The following is a 20,875-nucleotide window of genomic DNA, read 5'->3' as shown; positions in this document are numbered from 1 at the left end:
TACTGATAACAGATTTATTGATTTTATTTGATAATAACAAATTAGTCTTTATTAATAACACTCTCTCTAACTGCTGTAGATGGATGCATAAAGAAGGAAGCTTTACAAATTAGTCTTTATTAATAACACTCTCTAACTGCTGTAGATATGCATAAAGAAGGAAGCTTGCGTTGACCGATTGAGTTTGTTGACTTTGACATTATCTTATCTGCCTTCTGTCTTCTAAGATGCACTTGCTGAGGGACCTGTCTACACTGTATCAATTCCTCTTTTCGTCTGACTTTCGTTCTTAACAAGCAAAGAAGAGTGGAAATGGCTGTGAAGATTACTGCAGATTTGAGGTTCCCAGAGGTGTGGCTACCTTCTTCGCCATTCAGTGGTCAAAGGAGGTTGAACGCAAATTCAAAGGGTGGTAAAGTTTCTGTGATTAGAGCAATCCAAAGCCAAGAGGAAGCAGCAGCTGCAGGTCCTACTACCACTCGATATCAGGCTAGACGAACGAGACGGCCCCTTAATTTAATGTTGAAAGATAAAATAAAAATACAAATATTATTTAAAAAATTATTAAATTAAAAAAGAAAGAAAGAATAAATCATAAAAAAATTAATTCTAAAAATTATTTTAAATAAAAAAATATTAATTAAAAGAATAAATATTAAATATTATAGGTAAAAAAATTAAAGAGATATAAAATTTAATAAAAAATTTTAATTTTTTTAATTATTCAAAATAAAACAAATAAAAATAAAAAGGAAGTCAAACCAATTCTAAAAAAAAAAAAAAAAAGAGTTATTTTGAAAAAAATAGAGGGACATACATTGAAATTGAAATAAAGAAGGGGAAAAAAAAATTGTCGACACGAAATCAGAGTTTTGATGGCTACAAAAGCTATCTAGATATGAGAGCGTTAAGAGGATTCAAACGCTATCCCGGCACGCATCTCTTCACCATTAAATTATGATTCACGGTTTGTCTAAATGACATTGGCAACTCAACATGTGCTTCCCTCACCAACTATTTTTTTTAAATACTATTTAATATTTATTAAAATATTAAATTCAACTCATACTTTACTTGATTATAATAGAAAAGCCAAAATAAATATATAAAAATACTCTTGAACTCCAGCCTATGATTTTTTATTTATTTTTAAGTGATTTAATCATTCAAGTATCATTGAAAAACTGAAAAGATGAGAAAATCTCTCAACACAAGTTTAAGATTTTATTTTTGTTTTTAAGACCATTTAAATTATTTCGCTGCACTAAAAGAATAAAGGAATACTAATTTGTTCAAGTTAATTCCACAATGATTGATGAATCGCACTACTGATAACAGATTTATTGATTTTATTTGATAATAACAAATTAGTCTTTATTAATAACACTCTCTCTAACTGCTGTAGATGGATGCATAAAGAAGGAAGCTTTCGTTGACCGATTGAGTTTGTTGACTTTGACATTATCTTATCTGCCTTCTGTCTTCTAAGATGCACTTGCTGAGGGACCTGTCTACACTGTATCAATTCCTCTTTTCGTCTGACTTTCGTTCTTAACAAGCAAAGAAGAGTGGAAATGGCTGTGAAGATTACTGCAGATTTGAGGTTCCCAGAGGTGTGGCTACCTTCTTCGCCATTCAGTGGTCAAAGGAGGTTGAACGCAAATTCAAAGGGTGGTAAAGTTTCTGTGATTAGAGCAATCCAAAGCCAAGAGGAAGCAGCAGCTGCAGGTCCTACTACCACTCGATATCAGGCTAGACGAACGAGACGGCCCCAGAATATAGAAGGAGACTTCTTTGTAGGTAATTTAACAACAGTTTCTACCCCTCTCGTTTCTTTTTTGTAGTAAATAAACATTTTCAGACCAACTCAGTGTTTGATGCTGGCTTTCTTTTTACACTAAGTTTTGAGGCAATATAGTTTATTTACTTTCTTCTTTGTTTTGCAGATCACACATGCATAGATTGTGATACCTGCCGTTGGATGGCTCCAGTAATCTCTCTAATTGGTTTTTCTCTTCTAGTCCAACTCCAGTCTTTAGATTTTTAGTACCTTTGTTTCACTGGATTAATATTAATCAGGATGGCTTTACATGTTCCGTTCAATCTAATGTATCAATGAACCACACTCATGCGTCTCAACGAAATGAAATTGACATCTCAGACGTTGAAGATTTTGATAGCAAGGTGTTGTGTTAATATATATAATTTTTTTTATCGTACAAGCAGCAAGTCTTCACACGAATTGGTGAGATGTCTGCAGTTTTTAAGCAGCCTACTTCTGGGGAGGAACGCCTCAAAGCTCTTCAGGTGCTTTTACAATTTGATTCTTTTGTTTGTTTTAGCTAATTCCTGTAGGTCATTTTTCTCGCAGACAACTATTTCCACCGGCCTCTGAATCTATAAATATATATATAGCAAATAAGTAGGAAACATTTACAGTGCTAAGCAGAGTAGAAAAATAGTCTTCCAAAGAATTGAACCTCAAATCTGATTTAGTTTGTAAGGTGTTGGAAACTGACACCCCTCCCCTCCCCCACCCATAGATGACTAGTTTGGGAAGCAATTCTCTGCCTTAATTGTTCAAGGAACTATTTTATGATCTTTAAGAGTTCTCTTCTAGGAGAGTTATAAAAAGTTAGTGGATGCATATGGGTTGGCGGCCTTTGGATGTCCACTGGAGTGTGGTTGGGGCACTCTCTTCGTCAAGAAGGGAGAAATGCAAAAGCTTACAAAAATGGATTCTTCTTGTAGGAGAGTCTGGAAAGGGGGACTTTAAGACTTCAAAGTGAAAATGGTTTTATCGTTATTAATGATCTGGAGTAGAAGTTGTCACCTTTTCGGACTATGTTTTCATCCACATCAATTATACAGTCAATTAAAATCTACATGGAGAAAGCGAAGAGTAAGATATGTTTATCTGCATAAGTTGGATGCATTTGAAGATGACTTCTATTTATTTTCTGGATTTTCTGGTGCATTTTTAAGCCAGCAGTTTACTTACCTTGCCAAGTTTGTTCCTTTTTGTCTCTCCACTATTCTGCCCCCAATGTTTGCGTGTAGCATGAATGGGCTCGACTAACTTTATCCTACCGCACCAAACTTTTCAACTTGTTTTTTATCGGCTTTATAAAAGTTTGACCTCTAACATTTCTGATTGAAACATAATGTGTTTCAATTGTATCAGCCTAACTGTTGAACTTAAAATGTTTACATCTTCAGGCCTTACTCTCTTGCCCAACAAGTTCAATCCATACTGAGAAACCTGCTTCAGATATTCTTCAAGCTCAGAAAACATTCCCAACACCAATTGATCAGCAGAGAATTCCGGTAGCTTTTCTTCTGCCTTCATATTTAGCACATGTATACTATTACTCGATAATTCAAAAATGTCAGCTAAGCATCCCTGTCAGGTCCTGGTTCTATCATGAAAAGCACCATGTACTAGCCCTAGTACCAGTTATTCCAATCAAGTTGCATATCATATTTGATTTTCATTGTATTGATCCATATATGCACACAAGCAAAACCTGTTTTCATTTCTTTTCTTCGTCTTGGAAATAACCTGGTGAAAATTCGTGATTGCTGAAAGTAATTATCCTCTTATACTGTTGCAAACTGGTGACAAATTTGATCATCAACGAGATGATCTCTGTTTGTAGAATACGTTGCAAATGCAGCTGGACTAGCAGTATAATATTATTATTTAGTGTATTTCCTCCTAAGCCTAAGGTATGAGGCCAGGAGTCAACCCAAGTAAGTCCGGGAAAGATTTAAGGAATTATGATTATCTGTCTACATTCCAGTTTCTTCTGTGTCCCTGTTGCAGCACTTCGATTACAGTTAATACAAGCGGATCATGCTCAGACATCACTCACTCCATGCCATGATTTTTAAATCCTGCTTGGCTGACATTCAGACCTGTTAATGCATCCTTTCTTGCTTGCTTCTACAATTCCAAAGAACTCAGTGCTTTATCTTCGTGGGCTTCCAAAAAACTCTGTGCTTTATCTTAAAAGGCTGTGGAATGCTTTCAGGGCGTGTATCACTGTGGATACCATTCAGAGAAATCTTATGGAGCAGCTTCCTTCTTGATTGTCCATCCTGAAGGAAATATAATTATAGACAGGTAACATTATACATCGGTGCACAGTGCTTTCTACACTTTGAGACACCTTAAGGTCCCTGAACCACCATGTTCAGTCTAATATATGAGATTTGTCTGACATATTTTAATTTACGTTGTTATGCAGTCCTAGATACACAGAGAGACTGGCTCGTAACATTGAGATGCTGGGTGGAGCACGTTACATGTTTCTTACCCATGAGTACGATGAAATAAACTCATTGCATCCTTTTTTTTCAGAGCTGTTGCAAGCTATACTGAATTATGTTTTGTTGATCAGGGATGATGTTGCAGATCATAGGAAGTGGTCAGAGAGGTTAAGCTGTGACAGAATTCTGCACTCAGGAGATGTACCTCGTTACTTTTGCTCCTCTTTCTGATGCGCCTTTTATTTATATGTGTTCATTGTCATTTCCTACATCTTGCCACAGTAAAAATTTTCCATAAGCAATCGTAATTATTTATATAGTACCTCTTTTTTAGTGGTTGAATAACGCATGACTTGTCATAAGTATTATTACAAGGTACCTTTAGAATCTTTGAAGTAGTGTCTCCCTGCCATATCTGACTTGGCTGATGTGGAAATTAATTCAACTCATGCTCAAAGAGTCTGTTGGCTTGAACAATGCTAGAAATCTTAAAATATCTCACTGCACCTGTTCTCTCTTTCACCAACCATCAGCCAAGGAGGAATTCAATAGTTTGCATGTCTGGTTTAGACATGACAAAATGGTAGTTTAACATAGCCACCGAGGCACTAAGGATCATTCTCAAGAAAGTTGTGACTAGCGCTTTGAAGATTAAGGTGACTTTAAAGCTTACAGGCAGCTATGCATATTTATCTTGCAGGTTGACAACTCTACTGCTGATGTTGAAACAAAGCTACAGGGTTCTGGTCCATGGAATCTTGGAAGGGACGTCCAGCTCATACATACTCCTGGCCACACAGAAGTGAGTTGCTGGATCTCATGCTTATTTTTTTTTTTTTTTTAATTCATACCCTGCTTGGTTAAAGGTTTGTGGAGGGAAGAGAGAGTATGCAGAAAGATTGTTTTTCCCCTGAATCTATTAGAACCTTCTTTCAAAAATGAGAAGCAGTGGAAGGAAAGAAAAGAGATCACTTCTTTTCCTTCTGGCTAAAAAGTTTTATTATCCTTCTTCCTTTCCTTAATGAAAAGAAAGCAAAATGTACATCATTCCCCTTTCCCTTCTTTTTTCCTCGAATATTTTTTCCTCATCTCACTTGCTGCTCCCTCATAGTCTTGTTGATATCTTACACAGTCAGTCTTTTTTTTGAAAAAGAATTCTCTGAAAAATAGGTTGTAACTCTGTAGTAATTACTTCTTGTTCACTTAGCAGCCCTTTTAGCATGTTACTCACTGACATCAATGACAATGACTTTATCTCATGGTTGGTTCAGGGATCAGTCTGCTTATTCTACAAGCCACTGAAGATATTATTCACTGGAGACCATCTACTGATGACAGAAACAGGGCTGAGCATTTGCGAGAGATACAATAAATGTTCAGGTAGTTAAATTCAATAATCCAAAAGAGAAGGAAAAACTGATATTGTTGCTATGTTATTTCATTTCGCCCATTTGAAAAAAAAAAAAAACCCGGCTGAAGTACAAAATAATGATACTGGCGTAGTGTAATAGTGCCCTGACTGGAATCAATATTATGGAAAGAACTTTGTCACTGGAGAAGAGTACAGTTTTTTTTCAGAAGGATAAATATTCACGAGGACTCTATCGCGGCCAAGGAGATCATTCTTTGAACTCAATAAGTTTATAATAGGTTCTATCTGAAAAATCACCTTTTGTTATCATGTATCGTTTCCATGGTTTAATTTGTGTGGACTTATAACATTATTTTGGCAGTTCCAATGCAAATAGATAGCGTCCTCAAGCTGCTAGAAATAGACTTCAACTGGATAATACCAGGTAGGGTTTTGTTTTCTTTTCATTTTTACCAATTTTGATGCAAAATCCTTCTCGCATTTTGCTAATTTGGAATAGTTCAAGTATCATATTCTTACACTTCGTAGCCAGCTAATGTTTCAATGACTCTTCCCTGGTGGTTTATGCTGTTGCCTCGAAACCTGATAAACATGCTAAGAATATACAGACTAACCTCATGAATGGTTTCTGTTCATGATTAAAGTGTACTCTTTTCTGTTTATCTCTAATGAAGATTTACTCTCAACATTTATGTATGACATTGATGATAGACTAACCTAAGCAGTGGATGCTTGCTTGTGGACTATTGGTTGCATTTTAAGCGTGCCTTCAAGTCGATAGCTTTTTTATAATCTAATCTTGTAATGATTAAAGTGTACTCTTTTCTGTTTATCTCTAATGAAGATTTACTCTCAACATTTATGTATGACATTGATGATAGACTAACCTAAGCAGTGGATGCTTGCTTGTGGACTATTGGTTGCATTTTAAGCGTGCCTTCAAGTCGATAGCTTTTTTATACTCTAATCTCGTAAACTGAAGTCTCTTTGTTCAACTAGATTTTGCACTGTCTACTCTAATCTCGTATTGGTTCAAACTCCAACATTAATCTGCAGGTCACGGGAGGAGAGTTGAATTCAAGGATCGTGAGGAGAAAGATTCAATTCTGAAAGCCTTTGTGGAGGAGAAGTACAGTCAGTATAGGTGAACGTAAACCTGTACGGGGAGTCCACACTGGAATACACATGCACTGGCAATTTACATGCAGCTAGCAGTGGTGAACATAGATATACATAGATTGAGTGTTAATATTTCCATATTTGAAATACTATGGTATTGTACCTCCAGCAGGAGTTTGCTTGTATCTGAATGGAGATGAATGCAGCCTTTTCATGGTAATCTTACCGTGAAATTGCTGTTAATTAACAATAACTAATACTATGGTACGTACTCAATTAAAGAAATAGTTGAAAAATTAAGAATTTTTTTAAAAACAAACATGCAAGGAAACGGAAATGATATAAAATGACCCTTTAGTTTTTCAATATAAAAGACAAGTTAGCTACCCGTAATATAGTTTACTTTATTAGTGATTTTTTTATATATTATTGAATATTTTTTTATTGATATTTTTCTGAAAATATTGGTGATATCATAAATGAAATTTTAACGTGTATCTGAGATTTCTTTCTTTTTTCTGTGGTATCTTCTTGCAAGAGATGACTTGTTTTTCTTATTGATGGTGCTGTAATTAGATTTTTTTTTTCCTCATTGTAATATAACATATGCTAGTCCATTAAATAATTTTTTTCCTCAAATACCGCGTTTACCATAGCAATGTGTTAAGATGTCACCAATCTTATTCGTGACGTGTAATTTTGTCAATTTTTTAGAACATGTAAAGACCTCGTTTCCAGACTGACAACAACCTGATTGCCTGAACATATTACTCAGCAAATCCTCTCATTCCTCTCCATGTTAGAATCATGCAAGATACAGTTGGTTTAACTGGTTCGTACCAGTGTCTTGTTCAAAACACGGCATCGTTTTTGGACTTCAGCCGCCCGTGGGACTCTTCGCAATCCTCGTTTCAACTTGACATGGTCGACTTTCCAAGGACCCATGATGGAGTCAATGACAAGAAAGAAAATTTCCTCAATTTTGTGCACTATTCTTTGCTTAGACAATGCCTGCAGCGGTTAGCATTCAGAGGCTCAGACTACCTGTGGAGTTCTCTATAGAACTGGGAGTTTGATCTCGGTTGTGAATGTCCGATTGCCACTATAGTTTGCCGGAAGCCATCTTCACTACGAACGCATTATCTGTCTTTGGAGTTTGGATAAATGCTTCCTCAAGCTGCCCCTCCGAGGTGAGACCATAATACGGCCCTCTCTAAGAGAGATTTGTCTCCGCTGCATTAAGGGCGGTGGTGATATTACGAATCTCGTCTTTTGCTGTTCTTCCATCGAGAAATTTATTAGAAACTGGTGTTCCCAGAATAAAAATCGAGACACCCGGTCTCCAAACATTTCATCATCATTACTACACGACGGGGTGCACGTTGATCTGACCGCTGGCAAGGAGAACCTTGAGGTGGGGAAGTCGTCTTCACCTAGCTTAACCAAAAGAGCATGTAAAGACCTCATTTCCAAACTTCTTTCCCTGTTCTTGCAATGTTCTGTCTCGATAAATTCAAGTCTAGGACTTGAGGACTTAAAAAAACCTCCGTTCAAAGACTGGCGGAAGCCACCATTGATTCTCCAAACGCATGCAACCTCCACAACTGCCTGTTTGAGACTCTGAGTCTACATGCACTAAACTTAGCTCAACACAAGCTCGATGCTTTCATTTTCGCCAATCAAAGCTACCTTGGATTTAGAAGCCTGTTAACCTTCATACCACCTCTCAATATTGTTTTGCACATCATTTTTTTTTCCCATTTTGGGGTTGGGGTGTAACGCGCCCCACTCAACACTCGGTGCAATCCAGCACTCGACAAGCTTCCGGAGTGGAGCGCAGTTCTGACTGGCAAGAAAAAACAGAGGCAGATTCTTGGCCTTTATGCATTCACAAATGACACATAGAGTCCTAGTTAACATGGCGAGATAAAATCGGAATAGAGAGCACTGGTGTTTTGTATGTGCATGGAGAAAAAAGAAACAAGCAAAGCTAATTTTATCCAAGGAGAATATAAAGTTCAGAGGCGCTTGAGAAGAAATTTTATGGGAGGACAAACACTAACTCCTCTTTTGTTTTTTTTTCCAGTAAATGGAGTGCGTGCTAAGCAACCGAGAGATCAGCAAGCAGAAATCATATCATTGTACATGATTTTACAAAAGAATGTTTTTTACATTTTATACTTCTTAAGTAATAATAATAAGGCACAAATTTGTATTCCGTAAATCACTCAAAAAACTCTCTCATCATGGCCAGAAAACCCCAAAAAACTCGCCACTCGATCTGAACAAACAAATAAATTGGAAGACTGGAGCTGTAATTGATAACAAATTGAATAGCGTGATACAAAAATGATGGAAGAAAAGGGAGTCCCTCCACAGAATTAGTGGAGACAGCAGCAGGATCCAAACCTGTGAAAATGAGTGCAGCTATGTCAATTTATGCTAGTGGAGCAGGATAATACATATTGGTTACAAGTTTGTGTACGGATAGACTCTCAACAAATTAAATCATAAATCATTCTTACCTGATATTTGCTTTGGTGTCCTTCCTGAATTTAGCCTTCAACTAAAAGGCAGGCAACACAAGACGTTTTCTTTGAGAAGCACACTCTGTAAAGGATGACATGTAGAAAACCAAGGAAGAAATCACACTTGCTAATTCAATCAGCCATCAGCTTTTGGGGGCAAATGCACCTAAAGCACTAGCATGTGCAGGCGATAGGTTACTTAATAGAGGTTGCATTTGATGACCATAGAGTGAAATCAGGTGTGAGAAAGCTCTTCCTACTTGAGCCTTGACTTCAGGTGTTTCAACTGGAGAAACCACAACCTGAGCAAAAAGATTGACCAGCTCTGGAACAAGTGCAAGGATCTGCTTTTGCATATATAAATTGAGAGAAACAAAGGGCACAGCATCAGTGATGGAAATAAACCCAAGGAATAAGATTCGTATTTTGTGTGTTCACAATTGTGCAAAAGTGCGAGTATGCATGCGTATGAGGGAGTGGTAGGTTCAAGCATCAGCAGAGTACAATCTGTTACTTCCACCACCTCATAATCATTTCAAAGATCTAATCATTTTCACCAAACAATCTTTCAGTAATAGTTTTTATCCATCTCAATCATGCTACCCAAACACAAGATTACCTGTTGATTGGATGACAAAACGAGAGTAGAGACACAACTGTAGACAGCCATGGACTCTTCATGATCTTCTTTCAGTGGGAGGACTTTCAGGAAAACAGGAAGAACCTGCGAAAATCAACCCAAGTGATATAGATAAGCACCATGGGAATAATTAGTCAAAAGTTACGAGGAAGAAGTTAGCAGAATATTAATGGGACAGAACAGGATGTTAACCTGATTTAATGGGACAGCCTGAGGATGTGCCATTATCATTCTTGCAACTGCACCAGCTGCATTATCCCTAACAGCATCATCTGGCTCAGGCTCTCCAAATAAAGGGAAGAGTCCACGCAATATATCACCATAATATCTGGTGTTGATGAGAGGAAAAATCTCCAGTAACACAAATGAATGGGTTATGCAAAGATGAAATTCAACACCAAAATAGTTGCTAGCACCTTTCTAGTAAACTTTAAACCTTATTAATCGCATGCAACAAACTGTAGCACCACACTCCCCAACAGCCACAACATAAACAAAGATTACAAAAAATAGAAATCATAATTATCAATGATGGAAATATAGAAAAATGAATGGGAATGGGTCAGTTTATGTGGTTATTGGATACTTCAAAGTTGACTCCCCGCCATTTTTGCACAATTCTCCAACACAAAATGCGGCATTCCTCCTGTTAGTTGCATCTGATGAAGCAAGTTCTTTGATCGCCAAGGGCATCACCCTCTGAAATATGAGACAAGATTTCAGACAAAATATAAGAACTTCCAGATAACCAAAAGTAGAAAAAAAAAAGTTTCACATTGCAATAAAATTACATCAACATAACCCGCAATTGGGGCACCCATGTCCTGAGCAACTTCTGCAAGGCAAGCAACCACCATAGTTCGATCTTGCAGAGGGCGTGAAGCTTTCTGCAATTCCAACCATCAAAATGATAAGAATCCAGAACAAGTCTTAGCACAAGATAGAAACTAACTGACCAAAAAGGATCAACTGATAGTGCACCGCAAATTTCATCAAAGGCTCAAATAGGTTAGCAAAGATGGGTGCAAAATGAGAACCCATGGACTTTGCAAATGCAGGAAGAAGATCAGAAACTGCATCCATAAGCACTTCATCATGTTCCGTATCATCATCATCCATATCACTATCATCTTCCAGTTGCTGACAAGCTGACTCCTCTTTAAGTAATAACAAAGTTGCATCAACAAGCCGAGACATATCTGTAATCAAATCACATTAGAGTGTGGCCCATCAAGATGTTCTATCTGCATCTACAAACTTTATTTTTCACAGAAAAAGCAAATACAGCCATGCTTACAAGGTTCAATAGCTGCATAACCATAATCCTTAATGATGTCTGCCACACTTGTACATGCTTGAGCAACTACTTCCTTGTCATCATCTCCAGTCATAGTCTTGATGTAAATATCCATCACAGTATCTGCTTATTATGAAGATATGTTAATTAAAATTTGTTTACCACTTAAAACCAGGATATAGAATCCTGGCAGATACAAACACTCTATATGCCACTATCAAGCCATAGCCCCACCAAGCATTTCTCTTGCCTTTTCCTGTTGGGCCTGCATAACAAGAAGCAAGTTAACATTGTATTAGTAGAGCCCAGCAATAGTCACATAATTGAAGAGAAAGGTGCATCAGGAAACCCGCTCTAAGCTTTTCCATTTCATCTGATTACAAGGATAGATTGAAATTAACTTGAGAATAAGGTCAGTAACATAAAGAGGGAGGGCCCAACTATTAGGTATTGACCATGGAATAACTCATGCTAACCAAAATGGCTCCAACTATCTTCTCTTTTTTTTTTCCAAAAAAGAAATAAAATTCCAACCAAAACCAGAAACAAAACTCACATGGCCAGACTGTATAAAAAGTTAGTTATGTAATAATCATAGGTCATCAGTCCATGTGGTGTGGTAAGGGAAGAATGATGGAGGACATGAAAAGGAAAAAAATGTTTCTAAAACCATCAAAAGAAAGACAGGAATAAGTAAAGGGCTAATGCATACTGACATTTTGACTCTGGAAGAGTGCATGTGCTGCAGTCAGAATAGCTGCAAAAAATCAAATAATGAGATTAGTATGATTACAGCGAGACTTACAGTATGTTTGTTATCCTAGAATATTCATTCAGTCTCTACTATCTTTTCTATGAGCTGGACAGGCTTACAGGGCTCAAATCCCACTAGGTGAATGTGAACGATAAGACAAGTCTAGCAAGGCAAGAATTAGTAGTAATTGCAAACATCATGGCAGACATGCTCAAATTTGCCTTTAATATTTCAAGCTCTTTTCAATTGCAAAGAAAACAAGATACCCCATTTATGTTAAAGTTTCCATCCCCTCTCCTCTCCCAAATTCCTTCTCCTTAATGGTAGCACTCTACTTTGCTCTTTATTTAATATAAGAGCAACAAAAAAATTGACTAGGTTTTCGTATATTTATTGATTGATGTTACTATCTCATGGTGGCCTGTGTCCACTGTGGTAAATGCCTTCTAAGAAACATCCAAAAGAGTTCATATTGATAACAGATATCAGATTGAACTAGGAAATTGAGCAATTGGATATACATTAACACAAAACCATCAACAAGCCATATGGTTGTTACTCACATTTCAAAGCAATGATAGCCTGAAGCCGAACATCTTCATGGAAATACCCTGAATGTCTCACCAGAATCTTTAATGTCTGCTCCAAATAGCTTAAAACAATTAAAGAATTCAAGATGTAATACTTCATTTGTTATTTTAAATTCAAACCTCAGTACGGTGATAGAGGAAAATAATTCTGAACAAGGAGAATGAAATGGATACGGGGCATAAGAACTCTTTGTGTGAAGTGCAAATAAGCCAAGTGCTTGAGTTGCAGCTGCCTTTTCATCCAGTACTCCTGTTCTTACACTGATATTCCGAACTCTTGGCTCATCATGAGCTTCATCATCAGATGAGACTCCACCAAATCCATTGATATTTTCATCATCAGATTCAATGATGTCCACTGCAGAACCATCATCAAGATTGCAGGAAGCGAATGCCAGGGGTACAACATGAGGAAGATACTGTGCACAAAAACAGCATTAAACATGAACATGGGATTTATAGAAAGGACCATGCAAGTTTATTCCAGGACACTAAGTAAACCTGTGTAAAGCTATCATCCATTATCTCTGCTACATTGCTAAAGAATCCATGAGTATACTCCCGAAGCTCGCTGAAATCCAATCCAAAACCCTGAGAAAATACAGAAAAAAATAAATTTCTAAAAGAACATGCTGCAATTGTTAAAGAGAAATGGTAATGTCATTACAGAAATTGCAGCTTCCATGAAAGGGAGAAGAATCGGTTCCATCCTCCCCCTCCCAGCAGACATGGCTACTATTCCTACAAGCTCAGTAGCCCTTGCTCGTGATCGGAGATCCTCATCATTGGTAAGCACCATGAAGGATTTCATTAACTCGAGAACCCTTTCAGCATAAGGAATGAAAGCTTGCTCAGCAGCAGTTGCAACTGAACCAATTGCAGACTGCAAAAACATTACTCAGTGAATTTAAAAAATACAGCCAAAAATAAGGCAGAAAACTTAATTATTAATTGGTTTAATCACATAACTTTGCAGGGAGCTTAAGATGCATCTTCCTTACCATGCATGTATCCTGCAAATTACGAGGGCTATTTTGGAGGGCTGCAAGTAGCTTCCCCATCAAAGGATCAAGGAAAGGAAGAATTTCTTCACCCATGTCCTCACAAAATGCTGCTAAAGCGTAGTATGACTTTTCCTATTCAGATTCAAATAAAGAAGATCATGTGGAATAAAATAGGTCATTTCATCGAAGTCATACGATCGTAGAAATGTGATTTGCATAGTACTTTGATGCTTTTGTTATGTTTACCTTTACTTCATCAGATGCATCCTCAAGAGCATTTAAAATGCAGGGAAGAACACTTCCATAGTGAGACACAATTTCAGGCTGCAAATGCTCAGCAAATTGACCCAAGGCAAATGATGCAGCCCCTCTAACCATTTGTTCTGGATCCCTCAAAGCCCCTAAAACAATATGAAGAACAGATTCCAATTTATGTTTCATCAACTCCAGACAACCCTCTGAAACAACACCTAAAGCCGTAACAGAAGCTTCCCGGAACTTTGGATTGGTGTTCTGACTGCTTAAGGAAGCAAACTCAAAGACAGTGGGAAAGACATGTTTTGAGAGGTTCAAAGCCATAGTGTCAATGACTTCTGCAGCTGCTCGATCAGGAGCAAGATCATCATCTTCAACAGAATCAGTTGATTCTGCAAGCAAGGGGCACATCACTTGCAGAATGGGGATGACCAGGTTATACTTTTTCAGGGAACCGTGTTTGTACTTTGCCAGCCATGAAATTATCTGAATAGCCTGATATGCAAAAAGTATGGTAAGTGAGGAAAAAATTGAAAAAAACAAGACAGAGGTGCAGCTGTCTCAATTACACATGTCAGCTAGATTTAGAATGTCCAACGACACATAATTTGATGCACCTATCTAACCTGATGACGTGTGTTGGACTCCAAATTTTGACTAGAACAAACTTCAAGAGAGAACTGCACAATGGATTTAACAGAGTCTCCAAGAAGAGGTGCAGGAGATTCAATCAGTTCATCAAAGATTTCAAAAGCAATTATTGCAACATCCTCGTCACCAGATGAAAGGCATTGTCTAGCCACATTTAAAATGCTGGGAATAAACTGGCGAAATTTGATCTGCGCACACATATAGCTAAAAGTCAACACTTGAAAATGGTGATAAGCAAAAACCAACCTCAGCAGTGACAGAAGAAATAGTCATCTCCTTTTAAATTGTCTTTGCCTAGGATATGTAGACCTTTAGTGATCACTGCAGAGATTGAATAATTCCTTGCAGAGTGGAGAAGTTGTGATTGACCTAACTATGGGTTTCAGGGAGGAGGGATGGAAAAACAGTATGGATTCCTTGGGACAGGATTTCTTGGCCTCCTTTGGGTGCATTGTTTTACAGGTCATTCCAAGGGTTTCTTTCAACACTAATAGGGGTTGGAAGGCTCTTCAATGATTTTCCAATATTTTTACTTGCTCAAATAGAGGTGTATTATTCTCCATTATGTAAATCAGTTCACTTGCATTCTTACTAAGATTACCTGTTATTTAAAGGTGAGGGATTGAAAGGAAAAAAGTCATTCATTTGGGGCTGTTTGGGGTTCTATGACTGTCTAAACATTACCCATGAGTACCAAGGAGCTAATTTGAACTTTGGTATATTTTATTCCAGACACTAAGAGTCTTAATTGAATATTATGCATTTCATTTTTGAAGCATAGACATATTATGAGCCTTGAAAAATACATAATAATATAGTGTGGTGCAATGCACTGTGAAAAGGTAAATACCATAACAGAAGACAGGAAACACATGACAGGTGCAAATGGAGGAAAAATATAAACCAAAAAATCAAAATATACAAAGTGGTTGTCTAAATTCTGCCACAAGCATACAAACTGACCGCTTCATCCCCGTCATTTGTAAACTCAATAAAAGATCCCACTGCCCTGATAAACAAAATAAATTTTAGTGAGAAACCACAATATTTTTTTTCCTTAATGAAAAGACAAACAACAAAAAATCTTAAAAAACAGTCGTCCATTACTTGAGAGCAGCAACTCTAACACGGTTGCTAGTATCATCCTGCAAACACTTGAGCAAAAGAGCTTGCAAACCAGCAAGATGAGGTTGAAATGCATTCCCAATAGTTTCAGTTAAAGAGCTGAAAAGGATCAATGCCACCTTGCATCACCAAAACAGAACACGACCAATAAGCTACGCTTTCAATTCTTGTAAAACCAGCAGAGACACGTAAATTGTCAGACAGGAAAAAAAAATTGCACACGCACTTCTTATAGTAAGTAGGATCATGCTCAAGAATTCTTGATCAGGATAATCTTGCATTGCAGAATCAACTAGATATAACAATGAAGAGAAAAAAAAATGGCTCTTACTTCTCTATGATCTTCCTGTGCACTTTGACTACATTGAAACAAAAAGGGCAACAAATCAGGCCATTCTCCAGCCGGAACTGCATATTTCGCAATTATACTCACCACATTCGCACTCGCTTTCCTCACTGGAGGACTACAAGATTACGATAAAAATAATTAAAAGAATCTCCGCAAGTATTATTCATCAGATAATTAAAATAATTAATACCTGTGTTCCATGGTGATGCTTTCAATGAGAGATTGTTTGACAAGGAGTTTGAGTTGAGGAGGGAGTTTAGCCCAGTGCCCCGTGATCTTCTTGCGGAGGAGTACGGCGGCGAGCTGGCGGACATTGGGAGTTTTGGCGGTGCGAAGGTGTTGAGCAAGGGCTGGGACCACTTGAGGATCTTTGGCTAACCTCTTAATTTGCTCCTCGGCTTGCCTTCTGGCATCGTTGTCTGGCATCAAGAATTGAATCAGCAGCAATTCAAGTGACTGTGCCATCCTTCCTTCACTTCTTCTTCTTCTTTTCTTTATTGCTTTTCTTCTCTGTGTGTTTTGTGTTCTCTTTCTGTAGAGAGAAGAAGAGAGGGCGGTGGCTATGACTATGCTGCAAAGGGTTTTTGGTTCCCTTGCTTGGTATTTAAGGGTGTCCAGGTTTTGATACCCCCGGCATCCTTTTCAAATAATTTTTTTTTAAGAATAATTTGAGACAGATAAATTAAAGTAAGTTATTTTAGTCCCTGGTTTCTCAGCGTGATTATAATTTAGCTCCCTAATTGTTTTTGTGCCAGATGAGTTGTCATTTGAGATGCAGAGAGAGAGGAGTGAGATTCATATTTGTTTATCCAGTCACATTTTTTTAGTCACATTTTTTTCTGAAACCTTTCCCTTTTCAATCCTTGTTACTTAATTTAGTTTGTAAAAAAATTAAATTACTTTTTTTAAAAAATAATTTTTAAATTTTTAGAATTGTTTTGACATATTGGATCAAAAATAAATTTTAATATATATATATATATATTATTTTAATGTATTTTCAAATAAAAAATATTTTAAAAATAACCATTATCATAATATTAAATACTCTCTTAAATGTTTTTTTAAATAAAAATTTGATTTATTAAAAACACAAAACTCTATTATTCTTCAATTTAACCACTGCATCACCTTCGTTATAATAAAACAAGGATAACGAAGGTCAAGGAGAATAAAGGAAGTATTTAAGTATAAAGGACTGAGTTATAATTTAGTTCAGTACTCAAGGACTAAAGGATAAATTACTCAATGAATCAGTATATTTGTTTTTCGGTGCGCTTACAGAGCAGCGACCAAAAGCTCACCTAATGGGACGTAGGTTAATGCACGGTAAAGCACATGCATCGCCATGGTAAGTACTGACGTGTCTTGATAATTTGTGCCCGAAATATCATTAAATTTCACCTTCTCGTCCATAATAATTCGACATTGATTTATTGTTCTTTTTTATTTTTGTTATTTTTCAAGATTTTATCAAGTATTTCATGATTTCGTACTTCTAACTGTGCAAGCTCACTACAACGGTAATTATAGTTATTTTTTAAAAATTATTTTTAATATTAATATATCAAAATAATTTAAAAACACTCAAAATATATAAATTTAAAGTAAAAAAATAAAAAAATAAAAAAATATTGAAAAATATTTTTAAAACATAAAAATAAATATAAATTTTAAACCACCACCCACAAAATTCACCTCTTCTTTTATTTTCATGGTAAAGAATTGGAGTGATAGTGCATCGGAAGGAAGGATGGAAAATATGTTAACAGATATGTTTTAAAATATTTTTTTACTAAAAAAAATATTAAAATAATATTTTTTATTTTTTTCAAATATCATTTTGGATATAACATATCAAAACAATAAAAAAAACATAAAAATTAATTTTAAATAAAAACAAATCTTAAATCCTTTTAAAACACTGTTAGGCTCTGTAACCAAATTAAGGGCATCTTCAATCATGGATACTCCATCGATGAAACAGAGTAAAAGAACTAACAACTCATGCTAGGAATAAAACGGCTAAAAATGATAGTAGTGACACGAAGAGAAAGCGCGCTTGCAAGACAAATCTACGTACATGCATGTCAAGCGAGTTCAATCTGGCAGGCGCTAGAGTTGTCAGATTCGCAATGGAAACAGCTGGGGTAGCCAGACCTTGTTCTTTATAGTTTGAACTTATTGGCAAGAAAACGGAGAACAGATTGCCCCATTGCCCGAAGCAGGAGCACTCCGGTCTCCCACAATCAATTCCCATAAGTGGATTTCAATTAAGGAACATAGCAAGTTAACAAACCTAGATATCACAGGCAGAAAAGTTACGAAAGAAGCAATGGGTCTTAAATATAGTCGTGTATGTAAGACTATAAAGACACTGTCAGCACGCTTTGCATGCCTATATGGTATCTAACTATCTATGGAGTAAAAAATAAAGAACCAGACTACAAATACGAGAAAGCCATGTTCAAGCCTTCGGCCTCCTTCAGTCTAACAACCGCTACGATAATGAACCAAAGTGTAACCTTAGTTGTTGGATGGACAGGCTCTTCTATCTTTACAGACTGCAACGACTGGCAGAGTAGAATCTGAGTAAATCGTGGCCATGTCTACTTGTAAATCCATTCATTTGCTCGGCCTCCAGACTCATCCATGTCTATGAAAATGCTGACTGCCTGTAGCAAGTGTACAAGAAATACCATTTGAGGTAGATGTAAAGATTAGACAGAAAGAAACAAGACTAATGCATGGGTATGCAAGTATTTCTTCTTCTTCTTCTTCATCATCTTTTTCCATTCAACTCAATCTAGATCATTCATGCTTGTATTCCTCAGATCACAGGACAACTTATATTTCCTGCAAGCATCGTGCAGTGTGAAACATCATTAAATTGCAGATTTACCAGAGTGGACAAGGCATTCGAACACTCAAACTCTCATACTCAGCATAATTTCTATGTAGAAATGCTTTTGGGCAAGATAATCCATAAATATCAAAACGCTTCCCCATACATCTCCCACCTTTGAAGTTAATTTGCATCACACCTTGTGTGCAGCATAATATATAATATATTAAAAGCTTTACGTAGAAATGATCTATCTTCTTCAATAGACAATGACAAGTCAAACATCATGTACTTCCACTCAGACGACTTTACATTTAAGTAATTTGGTTATGTGGAGGAACAGACTCGAGTAATCTGCTCATTGTGAAGTTTACAAGTCAGAGTTTTGAAAGAAGAATGAGTTTATGCTCATGGCTGAATTGAGATTTGAACTGTTTAAGGATTTTGAAAAGGAAAATAGATGGAATCTGAAAGGCATGTTGTTTAAATTTTTGCAAAGCAATGGATCTCAGATTATAAGTACTTGAGACAGGGTCTTCTAATGGATGAAAGGTTTATATATTATGGGATTACAGGTAAAAGAGGAGTTGATGGAATAGGCACAGGAACAACACAGAAGATTTAGAAGGAGCAGGTTTGACAATCCAACTTGCCGTGAAGGGAACGAGAGATGGAAGAGTATGTGTTTGCACATGCTGTGTGTGTGAGAGAGAGAGAGATTCTCAATATAACATCCAGATTTTGGAGGTAAAAAAAAAAAAAAAAACGAGTATGTGTTTGCACATGCTGTGTGTGTGTGAGAGAGAGAGATTCTCAATATAGCATCCAGATTTTGGAGGTCATAAAAAAAAAAAACCTCAAGTAAACAATGCAACACCAACTTACCTTCCCTATCCGAGGCCTCTCTTTCGACTTCTCTAAGCTATTTCTGATATGAGAAACAGCTCCCCAGCATTTCAATGTATTTGCCACATCATCAAGCCTCAATACCTTCTTCAGTAAATGGAAAAAATCCCTAAACAAAAAAAAAAAAAAAAAAAAGAGAATGAGGAATTAATATATTTAACGATGTAAACAAGGAAAAGAAGAAACTCCAAGAACTTCAGCACTCCCATGATTGTTATTTCCATATGTTTTGTGAAGCAGTGACGCTCAGGATAGACTTCAGGATGTTTACGAGCATTAATTGGGCGGGAGAAAGAGAAATTGGCACAAATATTGCATCACAAGAAAATTTTCACATCAACATTCTCTCTTCTCCTGAGAATTTTACCGTGTAAGTTCTCCATACTTCTATCACCGTGGAGTCTAAATTAGTACAATTTCCCTTTAAAGAATCACCTCTACTTGAACCCAGGTCTTTCATATGAAATAACATCATAGAAAAATTTTGTTACCTATCCTTTAATAGAGACTCACAAGTGATGACGACCGTGGTTTACAGACTTGCCATGGAAAGCTAATCTTTGCACGTGGGAAGAAAGTATTTGGCGAAAGAGTGCAATGAAAACCAAGCACTTCTATAATTCAATACATTAACTTTTCACATTTTGATTGAAGCAACCATCTTGCATGCAACATTTTTAAAGAAAAAATCACTGCCTGCTTACTTCTGATAAGCAGCTTTTCTGCTTCTTGGAAAATCTAAATTCACGGAACAATTCTGATACTTAGTAATGCCATTGGTTGTCATAATGCATCCACAAACCAGATTTTGTTTTTATCACAAGAATCAGCTCACCTGCTCCCTGTACTTCCACATGACATTCAAAGCAAGGAGATTTCTACCCATGAATTCCTGCATCATGAAATTTGGAAGTAATCTGTGAATTTCCAGAAAGGAAACAAAAACGTTCAGAAGTAAGGGACATGTATGAATTCGGCACCGTTTGTCTTTATGTTTGAAAAATGCTTTTGAGTACATTTCAATCTGTTTGGCTTGAAAAAACATCAAATTGATACATCTTTTTAGTGTTTCTCGATGGTTTTGATTTGCTAATGTCAAAAATATAAAGAAAAAACTAAGAAAATCATTTTATTTCAAGTGAAAACCATTTTTAAAAAGCCCCCTGCC

General features: G+C 36.6%; 3 protein-coding genes across 6 annotated transcripts in view; 1 reads left to right on the top strand and 2 right to left on the bottom strand.

Annotated features, from left to right (window-relative positions):
- Positions 1–158: 158 nt before the first annotated feature.
- Positions 159–7,078, top strand: LOC105117552 (metallo-beta-lactamase family protein). Of its 4 annotated transcripts, none has more exons than XM_011015278.1 (13): positions 159–210; positions 263–489; positions 1,752–1,800; positions 1,947–1,990; positions 2,227–2,307; positions 3,220–3,327; positions 4,035–4,126; positions 4,251–4,325; positions 4,404–4,473; positions 4,973–5,074; positions 5,544–5,652; positions 6,006–6,068; positions 6,701–7,078. In XM_011015278.1, exons 2-13 carry the CDS (start codon positions 313–315, stop codon positions 6,790–6,792), a joined length of 1,062 nt encoding a protein of 353 aa, XP_011013580.1. In that variant the 5' UTR covers positions 159–210; positions 263–312; the 3' UTR covers positions 6,793–7,078. The 4 variants fall into 4 exon arrangements, with proteins under 4 accessions (XP_011013580.1, XP_011013587.1, XP_011013570.1 ...); XM_011015285.1 differs by having other exon boundaries at positions 162–205; positions 258–489; XM_011015268.1 differs by lacking the exon at positions 159–210 and having other exon boundaries at positions 222–489.
- Positions 7,079–8,865: 1,787 nt separating this feature from the next.
- Positions 8,866–16,564, bottom strand: LOC105117545 (importin-4-like). The gene is made up of 21 exons (XM_011015246.1): positions 16,147–16,564; positions 15,939–16,071; positions 15,590–15,726; positions 15,446–15,491; positions 14,458–14,670; positions 13,823–14,326; positions 13,574–13,708; positions 13,240–13,455; positions 13,074–13,163; positions 12,747–12,991; positions 12,546–12,634; positions 11,945–11,985; positions 11,463–11,493; positions 11,229–11,351; positions 10,913–11,130; positions 10,723–10,818; positions 10,518–10,630; positions 10,124–10,259; positions 9,911–10,015; positions 9,289–9,635; positions 8,866–9,172 (listed from the first exon to the last, which is right to left on the bottom strand). The coding sequence occupies exons 1-20, from the start codon at positions 16,419–16,421 to the stop codon at positions 9,435–9,437; spliced, it is 3,147 nt and encodes a 1,048-aa protein (XP_011013548.1). The 5' UTR covers positions 16,422–16,564; the 3' UTR covers positions 8,866–9,172; positions 9,289–9,434.
- A 1,645-nt stretch (positions 16,565–18,209) lies between these two features.
- LOC105119411 (uncharacterized) overlaps positions 18,210–20,875 on the bottom strand; it is a 4,508-nt gene continuing 1,842 nt past the window's right edge. Inside the window, 4 exon segments of the mRNA XM_011017553.1 lie at positions 18,210–18,631; positions 19,687–19,792; positions 19,794–19,816; positions 20,543–20,624. Coding sequence (XP_011015855.1) covers positions 18,566–18,631; positions 19,687–19,792; positions 19,794–19,816; positions 20,543–20,624 — 277 coding nt within the window. The 3' untranslated portion in view covers positions 18,210–18,565.

This window comes from Populus euphratica, unplaced genomic scaffold, assembly GCF_000495115.2.
Source record: "Populus euphratica unplaced genomic scaffold, PopEup_1.0 scaffold5.1, whole genome shotgun sequence".
Lineage (NCBI taxonomy): Eukaryota > Viridiplantae > Streptophyta > Magnoliopsida > Malpighiales > Salicaceae > Populus > Populus euphratica.
The sequence above is the reverse complement of the archived record's forward strand: the minus strand, read 5'-3'. Positions and strand labels throughout refer to the sequence as shown.